The sequence below is a fragment of the Electrona antarctica genome (genome assembly GCF_951216825.1).
Source record: "Electrona antarctica genome assembly, chromosome: 6".
Classification (NCBI taxonomy): Eukaryota; Metazoa; Chordata; class Actinopteri; order Myctophiformes; family Myctophidae; genus Electrona; species Electrona antarctica.
The window spans coordinates 24516589-24536785 of record NC_136811.1 but is presented as its reverse complement, the minus strand read 5'-3'; the positions used below and the strand labels follow the sequence as shown (position 1 = coordinate 24536785).

Here is a 20197-nt window from a genome sequence, read left to right as displayed (position 1 = left end):
TCCCATTCACTCCCATTCACTCCCATAGTATCAGTCCCATAGTAACAGTACCTCCCATTCACTCCCATAGTATCAGTCCCATAGTAACAGTACCTCCCATTCACTCCCATTCACTCATTTTCGGCAAAAAATGACTTAGGCCATTAGTTTAATAAGGTGACGATATGAAATATCGGACAGATCCGTCTTGAGCACATATAGTGTGTAACGATTTTTGGACAGAATCTGGAGGAGTAATATAAAAAACGTGTTTTTATAGACAGGGGGTACACAAGCACATGGCCGTTTATCCGTGCTGCTTTACTTTTGTCACACATACTGTTATTGCGCAACATTTCGCTGTGACGCAAATTACATCACAACTTTCTCATTCCCCGGCACCTCCCCTTTTCACTGCACACACACACACACACACACACACACACACACACACACACGCATGTGCGCACACATACACAGGGCACCGCAGCACGGTACAGCACAGTATGCTACAGTACAGTACAGTATGGTAAGGCACAGCACAGCACAGTATGGAACAGTACAGTAGCGTACAGTACGGGACAGTATTGTACAGTACCGTATAGTACAGTATGGCACAGTTCAGTATGATACAGTACAGTCCAGTACGGTACGTTATGGTACCGAACCATACAGTACGGTACAGTGCAGTGCAGTACAGAAGAGAAGAGCAGAACAGAGGAGAAGAGAAGAGAGCAGAACAGAGGAGTACAGCACAGAGTACAGTACAGTACAGTACAGTACAGTGGAATACAGTACAGTACAGCCAAGTACAGTACAGTACAGCCGAGTACAGTACAGTACAGCTGAGTACAGTACACTACAGTACAGTACAGTACAGCGGAGTATAGTACAGTACAGCCGAGTACAGTACAGGACAGTAGAGTACAGTACAGTACAGTGGAGTACAGTCCAGTACAGTGGAGTACAGTCCAGTACAGTACAGTACAGCGCAGCGCAGGATATGGTCTCTGGAGCGGGTGGAGGTGAGCAGGCGGGCAGCTGAGTTTTGAACGTATTGTAGTTTGTTGAGGGTTTTTGCAGTGGTCCAATCGGGATGAGATGAAGGCAAAGTTGGCCTCCTGGTGGCGCTATAACAGGCTGTTCTGGAAATTTTGGGGCAGAGGTTCATCGTTGGCATCCAGGGAGGGTGTGTGCAAAAACATACTCTCTCCCCATGCCTTTGGTCACCAATGTGTATGTGCTGAACATTCTGCATTGTTGCATATTGTTTATTTTGCTCTGTTCTGCAGGTTATGGACAAATGTGCTGAAGAAGAGCCTGCGGCTGAGTGCATAACTCAACATCCTGGCTTTGCGGGCTGCTGTCTTAATCCGTGGGTACAACAAATGACTTATAGGTACGGTGGAGTCACATGGTACGTCTGTGGAACAGAATACTGGGGTTGAACTGTAGTAGAACTCTAATTACCCAGGGGGCAAACCACCCTTTTTTTAGGAAACCTGCATTTGCCATAACATACAAAGTTGTCCACCAGAAATAATATCTATGACCCAGTAGGATCACAACCTATATGGACAACCCGGTAATTCTTTGCGCAAAAAGTCCAATATGGCCGCCACAATATTAGCCCCTATTAGTTATACTGGGGGGTGAATAGGGCAAAATTTTTAACTGAGGGATATTTCCACGAAACTTCACAGGTGGATCAATGATGTGAATACGAACATTTTTTGTATTTAAATTTTCCATGAAATCCAATATGGCCGCCACAATATGGCCGCCACAATATTAGCACCCAGAAAATAGGTTTGGCTCCAACTTCTGAACCAGATGAGCTAGAAACGCAAACTTGGTGTATATTTCATGGTTTCTGACCATGAGAGACTCAATGGAATACCTATTTTTATTATTGGTTGTGTCTGGACCCTTATTGTGCATATTTACAAGATGGTGGCTACCCAAAATAGTGCTTTACCATGATTTCTACCATGATTGTTGACTGTTTTGGCAAACACAAGCAATATTAATCCATTGGCTAAGATTCATGGCACAGAAGGGACATATTTTCTTGAGCTTGTCCATGTAGGTTGTGATCCTACTGCGTCATAGATATTATTTCTGGTGGACAACTTTGTATGTTATGGCAAATGCAGCACAACCCCCTTTGACCCTAGCCTGGTAGAACCACTCCCCCTGCTGGACAACATTTGCATTCTGCCAAATGGGTGAGTCTGGGATCTCTCAGGCTGAGACTGTGGTATATCTACTTATTATAGTCTGTGTGATCTAAAGCAAATTGAAAATGAAATGCATTTTGTTTTTTGTTGTCCATTCTACAACTCTATTAGGGAGAGACTTTTTAATAACATAGATCCAAATCATGAATTTATATGGTTGGAGGACTTCGAGAAACTGAAACGCCCATTTCAAAAGTACACCTTTTCATTTGCCTCATTCCTTGAAAAGGCCTGGTCAATGAGGAGGAGGGCCATTTACATGTAAAATGGCCTTGTTTATTTGTTTTTGTTCAAATACTGTACAAATGTGTATTCATGTATTTAATAATGCATTTCGGAACAGGAAGGACTGTAATGTCAATTGTTTTCAATGTACCTTGTTAAATGTGTCATGTAATCCCATATGGGATGGGCCAAAGTGGCATGACACGAAAATAAATATTTCATTCATTCATTCATTCATTCATACAGTGTTATGTATCAACGGTTCGGCCAGGGCCACCAAGGTGAAGCGGACTTCTCAGAGGACGAGTGAGTATACTATAAATAAATAATTGTATTTCTGTAGCCATTGTTGTCAATTTCCTCTTGGCATCAGTGCTTGTCAAACCCTTTCACTTTTATGATGTAATCAAAATGCAATGTCCTTTCCTTTCCATGTGCAAGAGTATTTGTAGTAATTCATTTTCGCATTCATGTCATCGATTCTTTTTAGGCGTTACCGGTACACAGCGTACCGCTCATTTGTGAGGTGGTGTTGGGGGTACCTGGGACAAGGCAACCGGAGGGTCATCCCATCCTGTGCTGTCGCCCAAATTAGGGCCGCTTATCCTTCGCCTGCTGGGCAATACACAGGATTCCGACTGCCTCCACTCCACAGGCCACACAACAGACGTCCTCCCAACAGGCACACACGTTTGTTGTCACTGATGGTTTTTCTGCCTATTTTTTTTTATTTTTATGTTTTACTGAAATAAAGCTGCTTGGTCATGTGTAACACATTACATGTTCCCGGTTGGGTTTTGTAATCGAAAAAACAAAGAGGTATTGAAGTACAAATAGTAGTAGTCAGTAGTCCGTGTTGCAGCAGTCCGTATTGAAACGGACATACATTTATTGGCAAGAGAAAACATACCTTTACTTTGCCAAAGCAAGTGTAAAAAATATAGTAACAGTGGGGAAGTATATACAGTTGGACAGGGTAGAGCATTGAATAAACGAGGGGGGGGGGGGGGGGGTCAGTGGCCAAATACAGATAATTCTGGGGGTCCTTGACATGAAAAAGGCCAAGTACCACCACCCAAAATTGAGACATCTCAAAAACATGAAATCTATGTACAGGTTGAAGTATAAGTAAAACTGAGGGGGGCACAAGAAGTGCTTGAATACTAAATGATGGGAGAGTTGGTAACCAAATGGACCCTTATAGGTTGTTAATTGAGTGTGAATTTAGAGAAATAGTGTGGTACGATAACCTGACTCCGCCAGATGGGGCAGCAGAGAGTACACTGGGTTCCCCCCTCCTGCTCCAATCTGGGAACTCTCAGGCAGACTTGATGCCCGGCCACAAAACGGCCTGGCCAATCAGCAGCAGCTTCTAGCAGCTTCTAGCTTCTAGCTGCTGCTGATTGGCCAGGCCGTTTTGTGGCCGGGCATCAAGTCTGCCTGAGAGTTCCCAGATGGGAGCAGGAGGAGTGTACTCTCTGCTGCCCCATCTGGCGGAGTCAGGTTAGTGGTACGAGGCGTCAAAAAAAAACAGCTCCCGTAGGATTTTTGTGCTAAAATTTATTTTTTGATTGAATTGATCATGGTTCTATAGAGTCAAAACTATGAGAAAATGATTGGGTTCAAATTTTCTTGACTTTTGGTAGGGGTGTTTCCTCACCTGGGTGCCCCCGGACTGACCCCTGTGCCTATAAGTTCTCATTACATTCCTCGCTCTGCTCCTGTTCCAGAATAACGTCAAATTAGATCATAAATGAAGAATAAAAGTAGTTGTAGCTCGGTTCTGATAACACAAATGAGTAGCAAATACCAGGGGTCTTCCACAGGGGGCGCATGACCCTAGGGGGTCCTCAGAATTACTACAGGGGCCAAATCTTTGTGGGATAGGAACATTTCTCTTGAACCATAGCATCCCTATTCTGAGGAGAACTTTAGAGATTGCATTGAGGTAAAGAGAAAATGCTCTCAAGCAACGTAAATTGATTGAGTTAAACTGTGGAGGCAATCCGTACCAAGAGAAGACACCATTGAAGATTCTGGTTTCATCAGGACAACGATTGATCTCTACATCAAGTCTCTCAGTGTGGGACAAATTGACGAAACTCAAGTTGAAGACCTTTTCGAATTGGATGGAAAAACAAAAGTACGTATTGGAGACAAAGTAATCAAGTTGCGTGAGACACTTGAATTGCTGGGACTATATTTAATCAAAACATAAGGATTATAGACCCATAGCTCTCACTTCAGTGATTATGAAATCACTTGAAAGAATACTGTTACATCTTGTTAGTATAACCAAAGAAAAATTCGACCCCAGTCAGTTTGCCTATAAAAAGGGTTGCGGTACAGAGGATGCGGTTGTGACACTGGTCCACTTAATTACAAAACACCTAGATAAGTCAAATAAGAATCATGCAAGACTTACAGAGGTGGGGAACTCTACCTGTGTCATGGCTAGGTAGGATAAGTGTGCTCAAAATGAATATCCTGCCTAGGCTGTTGTACCCTCTACAGATGTTGCCAAATTCAATCCCCAACAGCTTTTTCTCTGATCTGGATAAGATATTTACACAATTTCTGTGGCAGGGTAAAAGGCCTAGAATGAAAATAAGTAAGCTTCAAAGACACAAGGATGAGGGTGGATTGGGGGTTCCGAACTTACGTTTTTACTACTGGGCAGCACAAATGCGGTACATATATGAATGGGTGAACCCAGACATAACAAACACATGGATCGATATTGAATCTCAAAACTGTGGTATGTTGACACTTGAGGTCTGCCCCTTTGTGAATCATAACAAAGCTAAATTGGAGGTTGGTCAGAACTTCATTGTCTTAAATACGCTGAACACCTGGAATAACATCAAAGTCCATTTTAAACTTAAAAAACATTTTTCACCTTTGGCTCCTATATGGAAGAACCCAGATTTTCTTCCCTCATATCAGGACCCAGTATTCAGGGTTTGGCATGATAGGGGACTGGACCAGCTTGCTAAACTATATAACAGAGGCACAATGGAGTCATTTGAGAATCTAAGGAATAAATATTCATTGCAACAGTCACATTTCTTTAGATTTTTACAAATCCGTCATTATGTAACAAAGAACATGCAAGCCCCTGAGCCTAGGACATCCTTCTTAGAAAATATTCTTACACGTCCTGTGCCAGAAAGATTTATTTCCTATCTGTATGAATGTTTTGATATAAGTTCAAACCACTCCACTGATCATATTCGAAGGCAGTGGCAGATTGACTTGGAATGTCAGATAGAAGACAATACGTGGACAACAATTATAGGAAATACACTTACTATTTTGAGTTGCAATAATGATAGAGAAAGACAATTCAAAATTTTACACAGACTCCATTATACACCTCTACTGAGAAGCAAGCTTGGTCTCAGCTCTCCTAACTGTAATAAATGTGACACAGAAGTTGGTACATATGCACATATGCTTTGGAAATGTACAAAGATACAGGTGTTATGGAATGAGGTGAAGAATGAGCTGGACACCTTGCTTGGATATAATTTGAACTTGTCACCTCTCCAGTGTGTACTAGCAGCTAAGGTATCCAGTGCAAGGACCAGACACAACGCCAAATTGGTTGGAATACTCTTATACATAGCGAGGAAGACTATACTCAAGCTTTGGATTCATAGAGACGTTCCTACACTGGATGATTGGTACAAGGAGGTAATGACTGTGGTTCCTCTGGAGAAACGGACTTATCTCCTCCGTGATAACATGGAAGGGTTCACAAAGGTATGGGAACCAGTCTTAGATACAGTGGACCCTTCTAGACTGTGCTTCAATGTACCTTATTGAACGGTAGTGAATAACAAAGACTGGTGACCTGTAATGTAATCATGTCAAGACTGTGGTGTACTCGTTTTGTTTTTGTTTTTTTGTTTGTGTTTGTTTTTTGTCTGTGCATTGTAATGTCTGTATTGTGGTTCTTGTTGTTTTCCTATGTTATGTTGAAAAAAGAAAAATGTGGTTCTATATACATTGAATTGTGATTGAACAGTTGTGAAATCTCAGAGCCTCAATAAAAATACATTTAAAAAAAAAAAAAGAATCATGCAAGAGTGCTATTTCTTCAGCTTTCAATACAATACAGTCTGATATACTAGTGTCAAAAATGGTACAGTTGGAACTGAATCCATACTTAATTCACTGGTATGCTTCTTTTCTTACTAACAGAGTACAGAGGGTGAAAGTGAACACAACCCTCTCATCAGTGCGCCCCAGGGGTGTGTGAGCTCAGCTGTACTTTTCACCCTTTATACTGACAGCTGTCGTATTGAGGAATGCCTGTCTGAATGTCGCACTGACACACCAGACCAATACATTCTAAAATACTCAGATGATAGTTTTGATTTCTCTCCTAGATAGTTCCAGTGATCCTGGACTGCACCAACACAGAGTAAATAAGGTGGTTGAATGGAGTGATAACAACGCTCTCATCATTAACACAAAAAAGACAGAACAGATTGTTTTTGGTACACCACCAGAGATACACAGATCCCCCATTACTATTCATGGTGAACCGATCAACCAGGTATGTTCGTACAAATACCTAGGAGTAGTAATAGACCATCTATTGTCATGGAACGATCAGATTGATTCAGTGTGTAAGAAAACAAAGCAAAGAATCTACTTCCTTCGCCGTCTAAGATCCTTCGGTGCTAGTAGACGGATTCTTCTTTTGTTTTTCACTTCTGTTATTATGAGAGTTCTTCAGTACTGTAGTACCAACTTGTCTTTATGTATGTAAATTGTCTTGTTCTTTGTGTTATGTCAAATGTGTGTAGGTGTTCTGCATACTTGGCTGCTGTGTCGCAAGACAAATTTCAGTGTGAACTGACAATAAAATTTCCAAGGCGGCCTGTTATAGCGCCACAAGAAGGCCGACTTTTGAAAAACACATTTTTGGATATTACTCCTCCAGATTCGGAATGGCCCGTTACAGGTCTGGATTGGCCTTACAGGTCTGTAACTCTGAGAGTTTAACACATGTAACCAAATGGATACTTACAGCTCTGTAACTCTGAGAATGTGACACATGGAACCAAATGGACCCTTACAGCTCTGTAACTCTGCCAGTGTAACACATGGAACCACATGGACCCTTACAGGTCTGTAATGCTGAGAGTATATACACATGAGTCTGAGAGGCTAAATGTCATGAAATGGTGGTCCGTGGCTCAAATGAGTCCGAGAGGCTGAATGTCATCAAATGCCACAACCTGACCTGGTGGAGACCTGTGCCCTTATCTAGTTGGGTATTGTGATCACGGTTCAGCCTCAAACCGAGACCATCTGGACAGATCTTCATCTGAGCCGGGCCTCTCATATTCGGCACAAAGTGCTGGTGGGACATAAATGGCCTCAATCTTCTCCTGAAACGGACGTGGGTTGTCCAGCACCACTTCCACCAAGAGCTGCTGTAAGGCGTCCACATAATCTAAGACAGAACAAGACATGCAGACTCAAAACTTGCTTCACAAATTCAGGCATCAGATTGTTTGCATAATATTATTATTATAGGGTGTGAGCCAATCGTCAGGCCAATGGGTGAATGTGGAAACATATGAAGGTGTCATTTGTTTCGTTTTCAAATATGCTGACGAGCCAATCAATTAAAAGCTATGGGAATCTCAGTTATTGCAGTGCTCTTGACCAAGACAAATTCCCTGTTAGTCTGCAGCATTCACCACCAGGGAAACAAAGCAGTTCTTCTTGGAATTGTTTTTTGTTTATATATGAAAATCAAATCAGTCAATCAACACATATTGGAACGTACTGAATGTCGGTTTCCCCTTCACAAAGGCCCTGGAGTATTCGCCCTTCTTGTACTTGGGGAAACGCACTGTGGTTTTCGGCTTTCCATCTGGCCCCAGCAGTCGCTCACGTGCTGCGTTCTCATTGTAATGCAGGCAAGCCAAAAGCAATCTGAAATATAGGGAGGGGGGGGGGGGGGGTAATTAGTACTGTAGGCCTAAATTACATCCAGTACATACATTATGGAACATTTTCAATTAAACAGGGTTCCCACACATTTTTACACATGCTATCGAGTATCGCATAACACGGTGTAACACGAGTAACACGGTGCAACGTGTTGTGAGCTTGTGAAGCTGTTGTTGTGACGTCATGTATACATTAGGCCGCACTCACGGAGCTCATTACACATTTCTGTTAGATGTTAGACATGTTTTTATGAACAATGTAAACGGCCAAAAACAATGTATATGCAGAGTAATTCAAGGCCTGGAAATGTGTTTTTCTAATTTCAAAAGAATTCCAGGAATTTCATGGCCATGGGAATGTTTTACAGTTGGGGCACCGGCTGGCCAAGTGGTCCAGGCGCATGCCACATATAGGCTCTGGCCTGACAGTGCATTCACTTGATAATTAAATAATAATAATAATCTAAAAAAACGTTTTACATCTTATACTAAGCTGCAAGCATTCTTACTAAATTCACCAACCTGCACAGCATTCCAATGAACGGAAAGACCACATTTTTGGGGGCCCAACGCAGGAGTAGAGCGTGAAAGCTTTCCAGGGATGAGGTCTGGGCGTGAGGACTGATCTTGGCGACGTCCTTCAGCAATGGAGCTTTCAGCACCAGGTCACAAAACCGTTCACAGGCTTTGGTATCTGAGGAATGATAAAAAACAGAGGATGTAAAGATCACCACTTATCAGTTTAAAAATTACAACTACAATTACAACTTATGCATGATGACTACTGTACTACTGTAATGTTTGCTAGTAATCAGTCAATAGAATCACAGTTATCAGATTTTAATCGATACCCAAACTGGAAAGACATGGAGTGACTGACACTGTGACTGACATCTGCACTGCGCATGTCCTCACAATATGAAGACTGCACTGCCCTCTACTGACCATTGGCAGCATCTGTGTTCATTGCACTTGACTCAATATTCAATACAGTGCATTTCAAGTTTCAACAATAGCTTTTCATAGATTTTAGGCAATCAGGCGGGGTTTATTTATCAAATATTCATATCTACAGATACAAGCTGCCAAATGTACCGCAAAAGACTGTGCTAACACTACAAAGCCATGCTGCCACGCCTGACAGACAATGCAAGACACGTGTTCCACTTCCACTCACAATTTAGGTGGCTTTTAAAATGCGGTACTTATTCCTTCATTACAAATGTGATAGGCCTATGTATTTGGCACCTCATACGTGTAAATATAAAATCAAATATAGCCTACAATTGAAACCTGCTATTGCATTGATGTTCTCCGGTGTTCAATGAGTTTCTGCGTTTGTGTGTGGACACATATCTTTGTCGTATGAGCAGTTTTTATAAACAGGACAAAAATATCCGTTTCACAAAAGATCCATATAGGTAGAGCCCAGGTCACAAACAGCTGTAGATAGCATAAATGGTTATTTTTAATAATATAAATGATATAATTCATATTTAGAATAAAGTAATGAAGAAGTACATTTGTAGGATTTCAGCATAAGATGTAGACAATGTAAATGTCTCACTTGGTAACAGCCATGCTCTGGGTGTGAGGAGGTCATGGGCACAGTTGGGGAACAGTGGATTGGCGTGGGCGTGGACGTTCTGCACGTGGTTGGTGATGGATGACCACTTAGCCACAGCCTCTTCCCCACTCTGCGACGAGGATGTGCACCAGTACAGATGGTTAACAGAGCTCTTTCTCCACACTTTGACCTCATCACAGCCACGCTCCTTCCCAAGTGCCTCCAGTTTCTTGGACAGGCCTTTGAACAGGATAAGAGAGAGAAGAGAAAGAAAAAGAAGAAAATAATTAGTTTACACATGCTAAGTAATAACAAGTAAACTAAAAATGTCTTGTGAATAATAATAATAATACTAATAATAAATGAATAATATCACTAATTTACTGTGATTGCTTGGCTCAATAAACAACCTTTGGCTACATGCCAGGCATCGTAGAAGTGCTGGATGTCCCGTTTCTGCTCCTTCATGTACTTCTGTACCTGCAGGTGACGGTCAGTGACAATGGCACCTATTGTCAAGCCAGCCGACTCCAGAAATGACAGGCTCCTGGTGAAACCTGCTATTTCCATGTTGTTGCTGTACTTCACGCCCGCCTCATTACTCTGTCAACAAAAACAATGAGTTTGCTAATGCACAGGTTAATTGTGGACAAAGATGTGAAGACTATGACCATTACATAATTCCTACCTGCACAAGTTGAATGTCCAAGATCCTGTTTTGCTCCAAATCCATCATCGTGTATGATCCATACTTTGCGCTGTGGCCTGTGGGGTGAGAGAGACGGTTATTACTGCATTTCCACAAGAAAATAGCAATGAAGGTGAGCTATACGTAGTTATACTAACCCGGCGAGTCCGCTCTCATGTCGCCTCCCAAAGTAATGGGTTTCCCAGCTGCCTTCGCAACAGCCAAAACCTTGGCCTGCTCCATCTTCCATTGGTGGAGAATGGTTGGCTGAAGGTATGACCGTTGGTGGCGGTAGTATGTCCTCGGAGTGAAGGACTGGAGCCGCAGTGATGACAGAACCTAAGTTTACAACAAGAAAAACATGGTCACTAATACTATACCAATGTGTTTAGCTGTAACTGTAGTTGATGATCTACACATCAACTTACCTTGTGGACCTGAATGAATGAGGCGCCATTAAAAGCCACAGCTGCGGAAAGCAGAATGTTCCCAGCTGGGATGCTCCCAAGATAGGGCTGGCTTTGCCACTTAGCAGTACGCTCACAGTGGAGGCAGGTCTAATGGGTAAAGAGCAAAAGCAGAAATATTGAGAAATGAGAAAGAATTACACATGAACAGTGATTACACATGGGGGCGACTGTGGCTCAGGAGGTTGAGCGGCCGCATGGGAACCGGAAGGAACCCAGGCTTCCCCAGAGTTAGTGCTGAAGTGTCCTTGAGCGAGACACTGTCCCCTAATTGCTCCCGATGAGCAGCTTGCATGGTTTCCGCCGCCATCAGTGTATGAATGTGTGTGTGTGTGAATGGGTGAATGTAATGCACAATCTATGTAAAGCACCTGTAAGCACCTGTAAAGCACATGATTTAATTACCTGGGTGACAGACAGGAAAGTTCCCATCACATGCTTCTGCAGTCCACATTCACGGGTGCAATTAGGACATGTGCCGAGCAGCTGAAACAAGTTGTCCTCAAACACGATGTACTTCCTTGCACTGAAAGCTGGAGTACTGGAGAGAAGATATTACAACATGTTAGAACAGATATATGATTTTATAACAAAGGGCAGGGGCTCATCAAAGAGCATTAGATTATTATTATTACCTGCGAATATCCTGTGCACCGACATCTTCAGCGACAGAGTCATCAGGCACATCCGTCTGTGTGTCCGTGCTGTCCATGCTCTCCACGTTCTCTGCTGCTGCAGCTAAAATCCGTGGCCTTTTTACAGGTGTGGATGTGGGAGTCGACATGGGTGTGGACGTTGGCGTCGACGTGGGTGTGGATGTGGGTGTGGATGTGTGCCGTGTCTCTGGATGGTCAATGCCACACTGGTCAGGCATCCATGTAGAAGCAGTCCTTGTGTTTGGACGCACCTGGACTCCTAATTCACACAAATTAACAAATTACAAAACTTAGACAAAAAACAAGGTGCATGCAACTTAGAAATCAGACCAGTCTGAAGCGACTGGTGCAACAGCACCCCCTATACTCTAAATACCTGTACTCTAAACATAGTGCCATAGTAACATAGTCCTATAGGGACTGTTCCTTGGAGTGGTTGCACCACTCAAAAACAATGCTGGCACAATGTTTTGCAATGTTATTAGTATTCGATTGCAGACATTATTGCGACCTCAGGTCACAGATTACTACGATGAAGTTGTGTCACGCCTCCATATATGGAGTCCATCACGCCTCGTGACATCACGTCTCCATATATGGCCTTCTCCATATATGAAGATCACAACACTGACCTCATCAAACCCTGGATAGCCATACAGAGAAGACTGGATCATCACCTAGATCTGCATATATGGAGCCGGCCAGCAAACCCTTACATCTCCACATATGGAGCTGACCATTATATATGTCGATCTGACCTCATCAAACCTTGTATACTCAAGACACGCTCCATATATGGCCAACACATAATTCACCCCCCCCCCTTGCCAAAGTGCCAGCCCAGCAGTCTGCCGTCACCCAGGCGGATGCGTGAGACACAGGGCATCTTACTGGTGGTGGTTACTCTGGGAACAGGTAATGATAATGGAATATGCCAACATGAAACACTTTCAACCTGTTGTTGACACTATTTTGGGCATGTCGTTATGCAAAGATAGTCAAAAACAGCTGCTGTGATGCTGTGATGTATGGACCAGTATAATGTCAAGATACTTGAGCTCCACTATTACCACATTAGCCAACTCAGTTTCTTATAACATAGGCCTAATGTATACAACCATATACCCATATTACTTTAGCACTCTCTCGTACACACACACACACACACACAATTACAGGACAGGACAGGACAGACCGACCAACAGGTCTAGGTGCAGACAGACAGACAGGCAGGTCAATACATTGGTACAGATAGACAGACAGACACACCTGCACTTCTCATCTTTGGTTTCAGATTTGTTTGCACTTTGGCTGTCTTTTGCACCACAACGCACTGGCATCCAAAGTCTCTAGTGGTTGGCTGAAAAGATACACATACAAGAGCAAATCATTACATAGTTCATATAACCTCTGAAACTAATATATTAGCTACAAACGAGAGTAGAATTAATTACCTTTGGTGGAGGAGAGTTTCCAACGGTGTAAGTAGACGGAATTGCGTCCTTTGACAGCAAAAGGTGGCTTGAGAATCCCGCCGTGAATTGGCCTTTGTTCTCAAAGCAGCCATCTGAGAAGTGGTTATCACACAGACGTGAGTTGTTGAAAACCCCCCCTTCTTCAAAATGTGTGAACTCCAGCCATTGTTTCCGAAGCCACGGATATAGTTCCTTATGAGGAAAGGGGAACAGTGAGTTGAAATTCGCACAACCAAACACACAGCGACGATGTTGAGGCATGATGTCGAATCTCCAAATTCTCCGAAGTTGGAAAATGTTACTGGGGTCTTCTATTCCTTCAGAGGGTTCCGAGGCTCTGAGGTGGAGGGTTCCCGGCTCTGTCGACTATATTCTCGGCCAGCTTCCGCGGGAAGACTCGGTCCTTCCTCCAGAGAGTTCCGGGCTCTTGCGTGGAGGGTTCCCGGCTCTGTCGACTATATTCTCCCACAGGCTCTTAGATGGAGTGTTCCCGGTACTGCGGGGACTGCTTGTTGCTATAAAAGTTGCTATAAATCTCGATCTGATGAAAACAGTGTGCTAAACATAATACCGACTACTATTCTGTATCGCAATTTTCGCGCCTCTCGTCTGCCTGCCACGCCTCCGTTTATGCGTTGAGGCGCCAAAGGGGGTGTGTAAAACTGACGTGAAAATCCCTGGTCATACATTGGGTGGGGGGGGGGGGGGGGGGGGGGGGGGGGGGGGGGGGGGGTGCGTGTGTGTGTGTGTCAGTGTGTGTGTGAGTGTGTGTGAGTGTGTGTGCATGACCAGCTCTCACTGCGGACTCGGCTACGCAGCCGAATAGAACAGCGGTACATTAGACATGCACTGCGGGGAGGAGAGCGCTCAGAGCGGGCAGAGCTAACAGCAGACAGTCCGTAGTCCGTAGTCCCGCTGCGGGGCTCAGAGCGGGCAGAAGCAAGTTGGTGACCGGGGGAACGTGGGACTCGAGCCCGAAATTTGCGCTTGTGCTGCATTTCCCCTAAAAAACCCCACGCAACCCTCAATTGCATTCTAACTAAGAGTTTCGATCGAAAAAATAATTTTTTGAATGACACTTTCGCCCAGTATGGAGCTAAACGTGACCTCAAAACTAGTAGCCTGAAATGCGCTAGCCACTCAGCTCGCCTAGGTGCTAGGTCACGTCAGAGCCTGAGATACAGCCGCGTGCAGGTCGAAACCGTTTTCATTCAGACCACGTGATGTACAGTATCAGCAATATTAATTTCGGGGCATGTCGTTCCCCCTTTAAGTTGTTCAGATCCATCTGTGGACAAGGCAAAGCAGTGGAGGGATATCATCACCAGTTCAATTGCCTGGAGCAACAGGGGCAAGGTTGGTGTGAAAGAGAATATCTTTCACCACCTCCAACAGTTGTGACACATGAAAGAGTACAGTGAGTGAACTTCTAAAGTGTGATGTCTGTATTACTGTAAATGTGTTTAATAATGCATGTGTTCTCTCATCTCTGGTCTTTGGCTGGTTAAATAAAGGAATAGAAACTGCCCACACCATCGTATTCCCTGAGGAAACATTACTTAATTTAGTGCAAAGGCTTCATAAACTTGCCTTTCATTCTGTGTGACAGAACGCAGTCAGAACACAGTCAAATCCTATTACATCTGTGTGTGTGTGTGTGTGTGTGTGTGTGTGTGTGTGTGTGTGTGTGTGTGTGTGTGTGTGTGTGTGTGTGTGTGTGTGTGTGTGTGTGTGTGCGTCATAACGACGACTTAGCCGTTGAGTCATTTTCCCTAAAATTCCCTATATAAGACGCCTGAAGGTGTCAACAAATTGTCAATGTATTAATTTATTTCGATAAGGAATTAAGTGCGTGCGTGCGTGCGTGCGTGCGTAACGGCCAGATGCTATCTGTTTCTGTAGTCCCTGCATTTATGCTTTTCATGGTTTTCCCAGTGAGTCATCAATTACATTCATCCAAAGCGACCCCTCTATATTCCTACTCTAGTGATGGAACAGAGGTGTTGAGAAAGGGAAAATCTTTATTTTTCAACAACCCACAATGAGACGGAAAAAATAAAGGCGTGTTAGAAGTGTAAAAGAAAAGCTACTCCTGCATTTTATTAGTGGGAAGTTCCAGATTTTTTCTAAACCTAGCCTATCATGCTGATCATTAGTCAAAGACATTTTTGAACTGTCTAAAACGTGGCGGATTGCTTTTGAAACCAGCATTTTTTTAGATCCCCATGGCATTAGCTTGCTGTACATGACAGCAGCTACTCTTCCTGGGATCTCAAAACCATCATCAAAAACAGAGTATTTCATGTCATCGGTCATTACATACACCATTCACACAACACAACACAACACAACACAACACATCACCTCATAGCTTGTGGGACATCCCTAGTATCAATATTATATGCATATCATGATATTAGACTGGAAATTGTCTGTGATTTGGGATATTGTACTATATTGTACTATTATATGGCATAAACGTGTTCTATAAAATAATATCGGATCAGGAAAAATCTGTATCGGCAGATGCTCAAAATCAAATGATCGGAATTGGATCGGGAGCAAAAAAACGTGATCGGGACATCCCTATGTAATACATTTCTAAGGACAAAAACAAATACCATATCATATCAGGATCTGTATATATAGCTCATATCTCCTTTACATCTCCTGTGTGAACAAAAACAACTTTAACTTTTTCTTATATAGTCACTCATATAGTCAAAATAGCAAATAGGTAATGAGTTCCATGCCACCATTGCTCTTTAATGGACTTTTCTTTGTTTAACATTTGTTCTACATCAAGGGAGGGTATCTGAGAACAATGATAAATTATTATAAATTATTGCTGAAGTTTTTGTTGTGATTATGTTTTTGACAAAACACATTCAAGTGATTTGAACCTAATACTATACATTTACAACGGGTATGGACTAGTAATAAGAAGAAGAAGAGTGAACTGACCCCAGGCATGATGACTCTCTCTACGTCTCTCATAACATCCTCATATGTCTCAGGCTCCAGTGGTGCTTCAGCAGGGATCATGGAACGCAGGTAGCCTGGTTCTACATCTGGGCACACCGGACGTTGTTCTATGTTCTCCATATAGTCGGCCACATAGTCTACCATCTCCTTCCCCCTGCGACGGAACTCTGCTACATCCATGTTAACACTAGAAGCACACACAGGTAGAGTTATGGTCAATTCAGTCATTGAATTGCAAATCATCGCTGTTGAGCGGAAACCTTGTATGTCCAAAACCGTTTTTTTATTATAATTTTAAAAACATTTTAAAATAGTGAAAATAGCCGATCTACAAGCTCATAACGCCTCGCATCTACTATTTTCATTACTTTTGTCTTCTGTGATTGGCATTAATTATAGCCCATGATGGACACTCTAAGCACAAGGCCACTGACCTGGCATGATGAAATATGGCATTCATTATGAAAAAACATAAAAGGTTGAACTGGAGATTGGAGATACAAGGTTTCTGCCTGACAGCTACGAAATTCACCAACACAATACAGAAAATAATGAGAATATTTTGGAATCTGAACATTAACGTATGCAATGAAGCTAAAGTCAAGAATTGAACAATTAACAATTACATTAAAAGCAATACATCTGTTTTGCAGTGTGTATGTTTGTTCTGTCCCTGATCCACACTAATAGTATAAACACTAAATCCATGAAATCTATTCTAATCCAGGTGTGTGTGTGTGTGCGCTCTATTTGATTGCCTAGCAGTAATTGCCATTAGAGCCTCTTAACTTCATCTCATAGATGAGGAACACAGGCACACAGCATAATGAAACAGCCTACTATGATGGTACACATCCACACACATGCACACACGAGCTGCACACACGCATGCGCACACACGCACGCGAATGTGGGCACATTAATAGAAACAAGCACCTGTATACACTAATGCAGAACACAAACATCATCTGTGCTCTTTTCAATAGCTGCAAAGGTTTCTTGATTTAGACGAGTCTGATACCATTTCTCTAAATAACACTCTCACAGCGCTTCCTTAGCGAACACAGTGCTTGTTCCTAAACTTAAAACATGACTGAAACATGTTCTAAACTTTGTAATAAATGTAATACAATAAGTCCAGTGGCTCTAAATAAGCCATACAGTATAACTATAACTCCAGGATTATAAGGTGTATAAATACTGTATGTTACACCTGATTCACAACAAAAGCTCTCTATTTATCTATTTGTATTGTTAAAATATAATAAAAGCAAAATAAAATCAGTGATCTCTAATATAGAACACGCAGAAACAGACAACTTGCAACACAAAATAAAACTAGAAAAAGTGCCCTTCTGGGCACAGGTCTCCACCAGGAGGATAGGAGTGTGTGTGAGATGTTTGGCAAAATGTTTAGGAGCAATATAAATGTGTGTGTGTGTGTGTGTGTGTGTGTGTGTGTGTGTGTGTGTGTGTGTGTGTGTGTGTGTGTGTGTGTGTGTGTGTGTGTGTGTGTGTGTGTGTGTGTGTGTGTGTGTCGCGGCTTGGACTGTTGTAGCGCCACCATGAGGCTAATTTGAAAACGGTCAAGTGGCATTTCTTCCAAAGCCTAGTGGGAATATGCATAAACAGTTTCACCACAATCGGACGCTGCGTTGAGTAGTTGTGGCGATTTGTACAAAACGGGTACAAAGCGGGCTACTCCTGAAAAGTTTAGAAGCCAATCGTAGCCAATGAGGGTGGATTATGAGAAATCAAACAAACCCGTCTTGATCACATGACAATGGAGAGCATGTGTACCGATTTGCGTGAAATTTGGATAAAATCTGAAGGAGTAATATTAGAAAATGTGTTTTACATATGTGGGCCTCCTGGTGGCGCTATAAAGAGCAGATGTGAAAAATTCCAGGCAAAGGTTTTTCCTTGGCCTCTAGGGAGTTGGCATACAAAGTTATCCACAGATCCGTGCAGTTAGAGGTAAAAACACTTTTCGGCCAGTTATAGCGCCACCATGAGGCTGAGTTGAAAATGTTCATGTGGCATTTCTTCCTCTGCCTATAGTGGGAATGTGCGTGCACAATTTCACGGAAATCACACGATGTGTTCATGATTTGCATCATTTTGTTTGAAACTGAGCACTCCTGCAAACTTTGGAAGCCAATCTTAGCCAATCAGCATGGAGTCTGAGAAATCTGAAAGATCCGTTTTGTTGAATGGCTCTAGAGAGACTGTGTACCAATTTGCGTGATGTTTGGACAAAATATGTAGGTGTACTGTCCAAAAACTTGTTTTGCACAAAGCGGCCTCCTGGTGGCGCTATAACAGGCCGTTCTGGAAATTTTGGGGCAGAGGTTCATCGTTGGCATCCAGGGAGTGTGTGTGCAAAATTTGGCATCGACCGGGTTAACGGTGCCGGAGATTAGCTGTTCACAGACGGACGGACACACGGACGGACGGACACACGGACACACGGACGGACGGACACACGGACGGAGTGCAAAACATACTCTCTCCCCATGCCTTCGGCCTGGTGGAGACAACTACCCTTAGCAATGACACACCAATGAACATTGCCCCCGCTCTACCACGAGACTAATCTTTTTAACACTTGATGCTCTCTCTCTCTCGCCATCTCTCCTGGTGTGAACCATAGCACTACTTATTTATCTGAAAACTGATTGCGCGTGCGTGTGTGTGTGTGTGTGCGCGTGCGTGCGTGTGTGTGTTTATATATATACACTCACATTTTCAGGTCAGAGAACTGCAGCAATATTTTTGGGATAGCAGGTCTTGTCCTTTCTGTCAAAGTCCACAGACAGATACACAGATAGATAGACAGACAGACAGACAAGCAGGTGGTCAAAGCGTTTGTGTGTAAGCAGGAGGAGACATTTGTTGCTTTTATCTCCCCCCCCCCCCCCCCCCCCCCCCTCTCTTTCTAGGCTAGCCAATGGGAGAAGGGCTCACAGCCAATGTAGGAAGGACTGATTCACAGGGTGGGTGTTAATGAGACTTTCCACTTCCATCACGCACGCACACGCGCGCACACACACACACACAGATAAGGTTTCACCCTGCTATCAGTTCAGAGTGATACAGAGAGAGGTGGGAGGTCAGGAGACTTTCTGGGAAATGGCCTGATCTGCTGTAAAGCATGTGTTTCTACAGTAGGCAGGCAGGCCACACACACACACACACACACACACACACACACACACACACACACACACACACACACACACACACACATACACACACACACACACACACACACACAGGGACATTGGGATCAACTTTGACCTTATACTTACTGTGTAAAAATGAAACTAATAAAACTGCTTTTCATTCATGTGATTAAAATGATAAAACAATATATAGATAAGGTTTCACCCTGCTATCAGTTCAGAGTGATAGAGAGAGGTGGGAGGTCAGGAGACTTTCTGGGAAATGGCCTGATCTGCTGTAAAGCACGTGTTTCTACAGTAGGCAGGCCCCACACACACACACACACACACACACACACACACACACACACACACACACACACACACACACACACACACACACACATTTATGTCCACACAAAGGATATGCATACAAGGACACAAATATTATAGGTGCATTAAAGTTACATCTGCAAAGTCATGGCATGTGTTTTCATGATACAACAGGCATGTCACACAGTACTCTATGGGTATAAGTAACAGCGTCTCCGCCATATATGACGGCTGCCAATTATAGCAGAGACACCACAATACTTTGCCAGCCTTTTTGCCTCCTTTTTGGGCATCCCAAGTTGTTGGAACCCTCTAACAACCAGTCTGTGCATATGCCCTAGGCTGCCAAATATAAAGACAAATAGTCTGCACCTATAGCCCAGCTCTGAGATGTTATGTAGAAGTGGTTGGTATTTTATGACCTTGGTCATAAAGGCTTCCTC

General features: G+C 43.1%; 2 protein-coding genes across 2 annotated transcripts in view; one reads left to right on the top strand and one right to left on the bottom strand.

The window, feature by feature from the left end:
• Nucleotides 1-20197, top strand: part of LOC306925010 (aromatic-L-amino-acid decarboxylase-like) — a gene marked incomplete at both ends in the record, with an annotated part of 123623 nt that overhangs the window by 71459 nt on the left and 31967 nt on the right. The window lies entirely within an intron of this gene.
• LOC306925498 (aromatic-L-amino-acid decarboxylase-like) overlaps nucleotides 1-20197 on the bottom strand; it is a 51464-nt gene that overhangs the window by 25475 nt on the left and 5792 nt on the right. Inside the window, exons 2-3 of the mRNA XM_079504353.1 lie at nucleotides 19002-19056; nucleotides 16237-16444 (exon numbers count right to left, since the gene is read on the bottom strand). Coding sequence (XP_079360479.1) covers nucleotides 16237-16437 — 201 coding nt within the window. The 5' untranslated portion in view covers nucleotides 16438-16444; nucleotides 19002-19056. The remainder of the gene's footprint in view (nucleotides 1-16236; nucleotides 16445-19001; nucleotides 19057-20197) is intronic.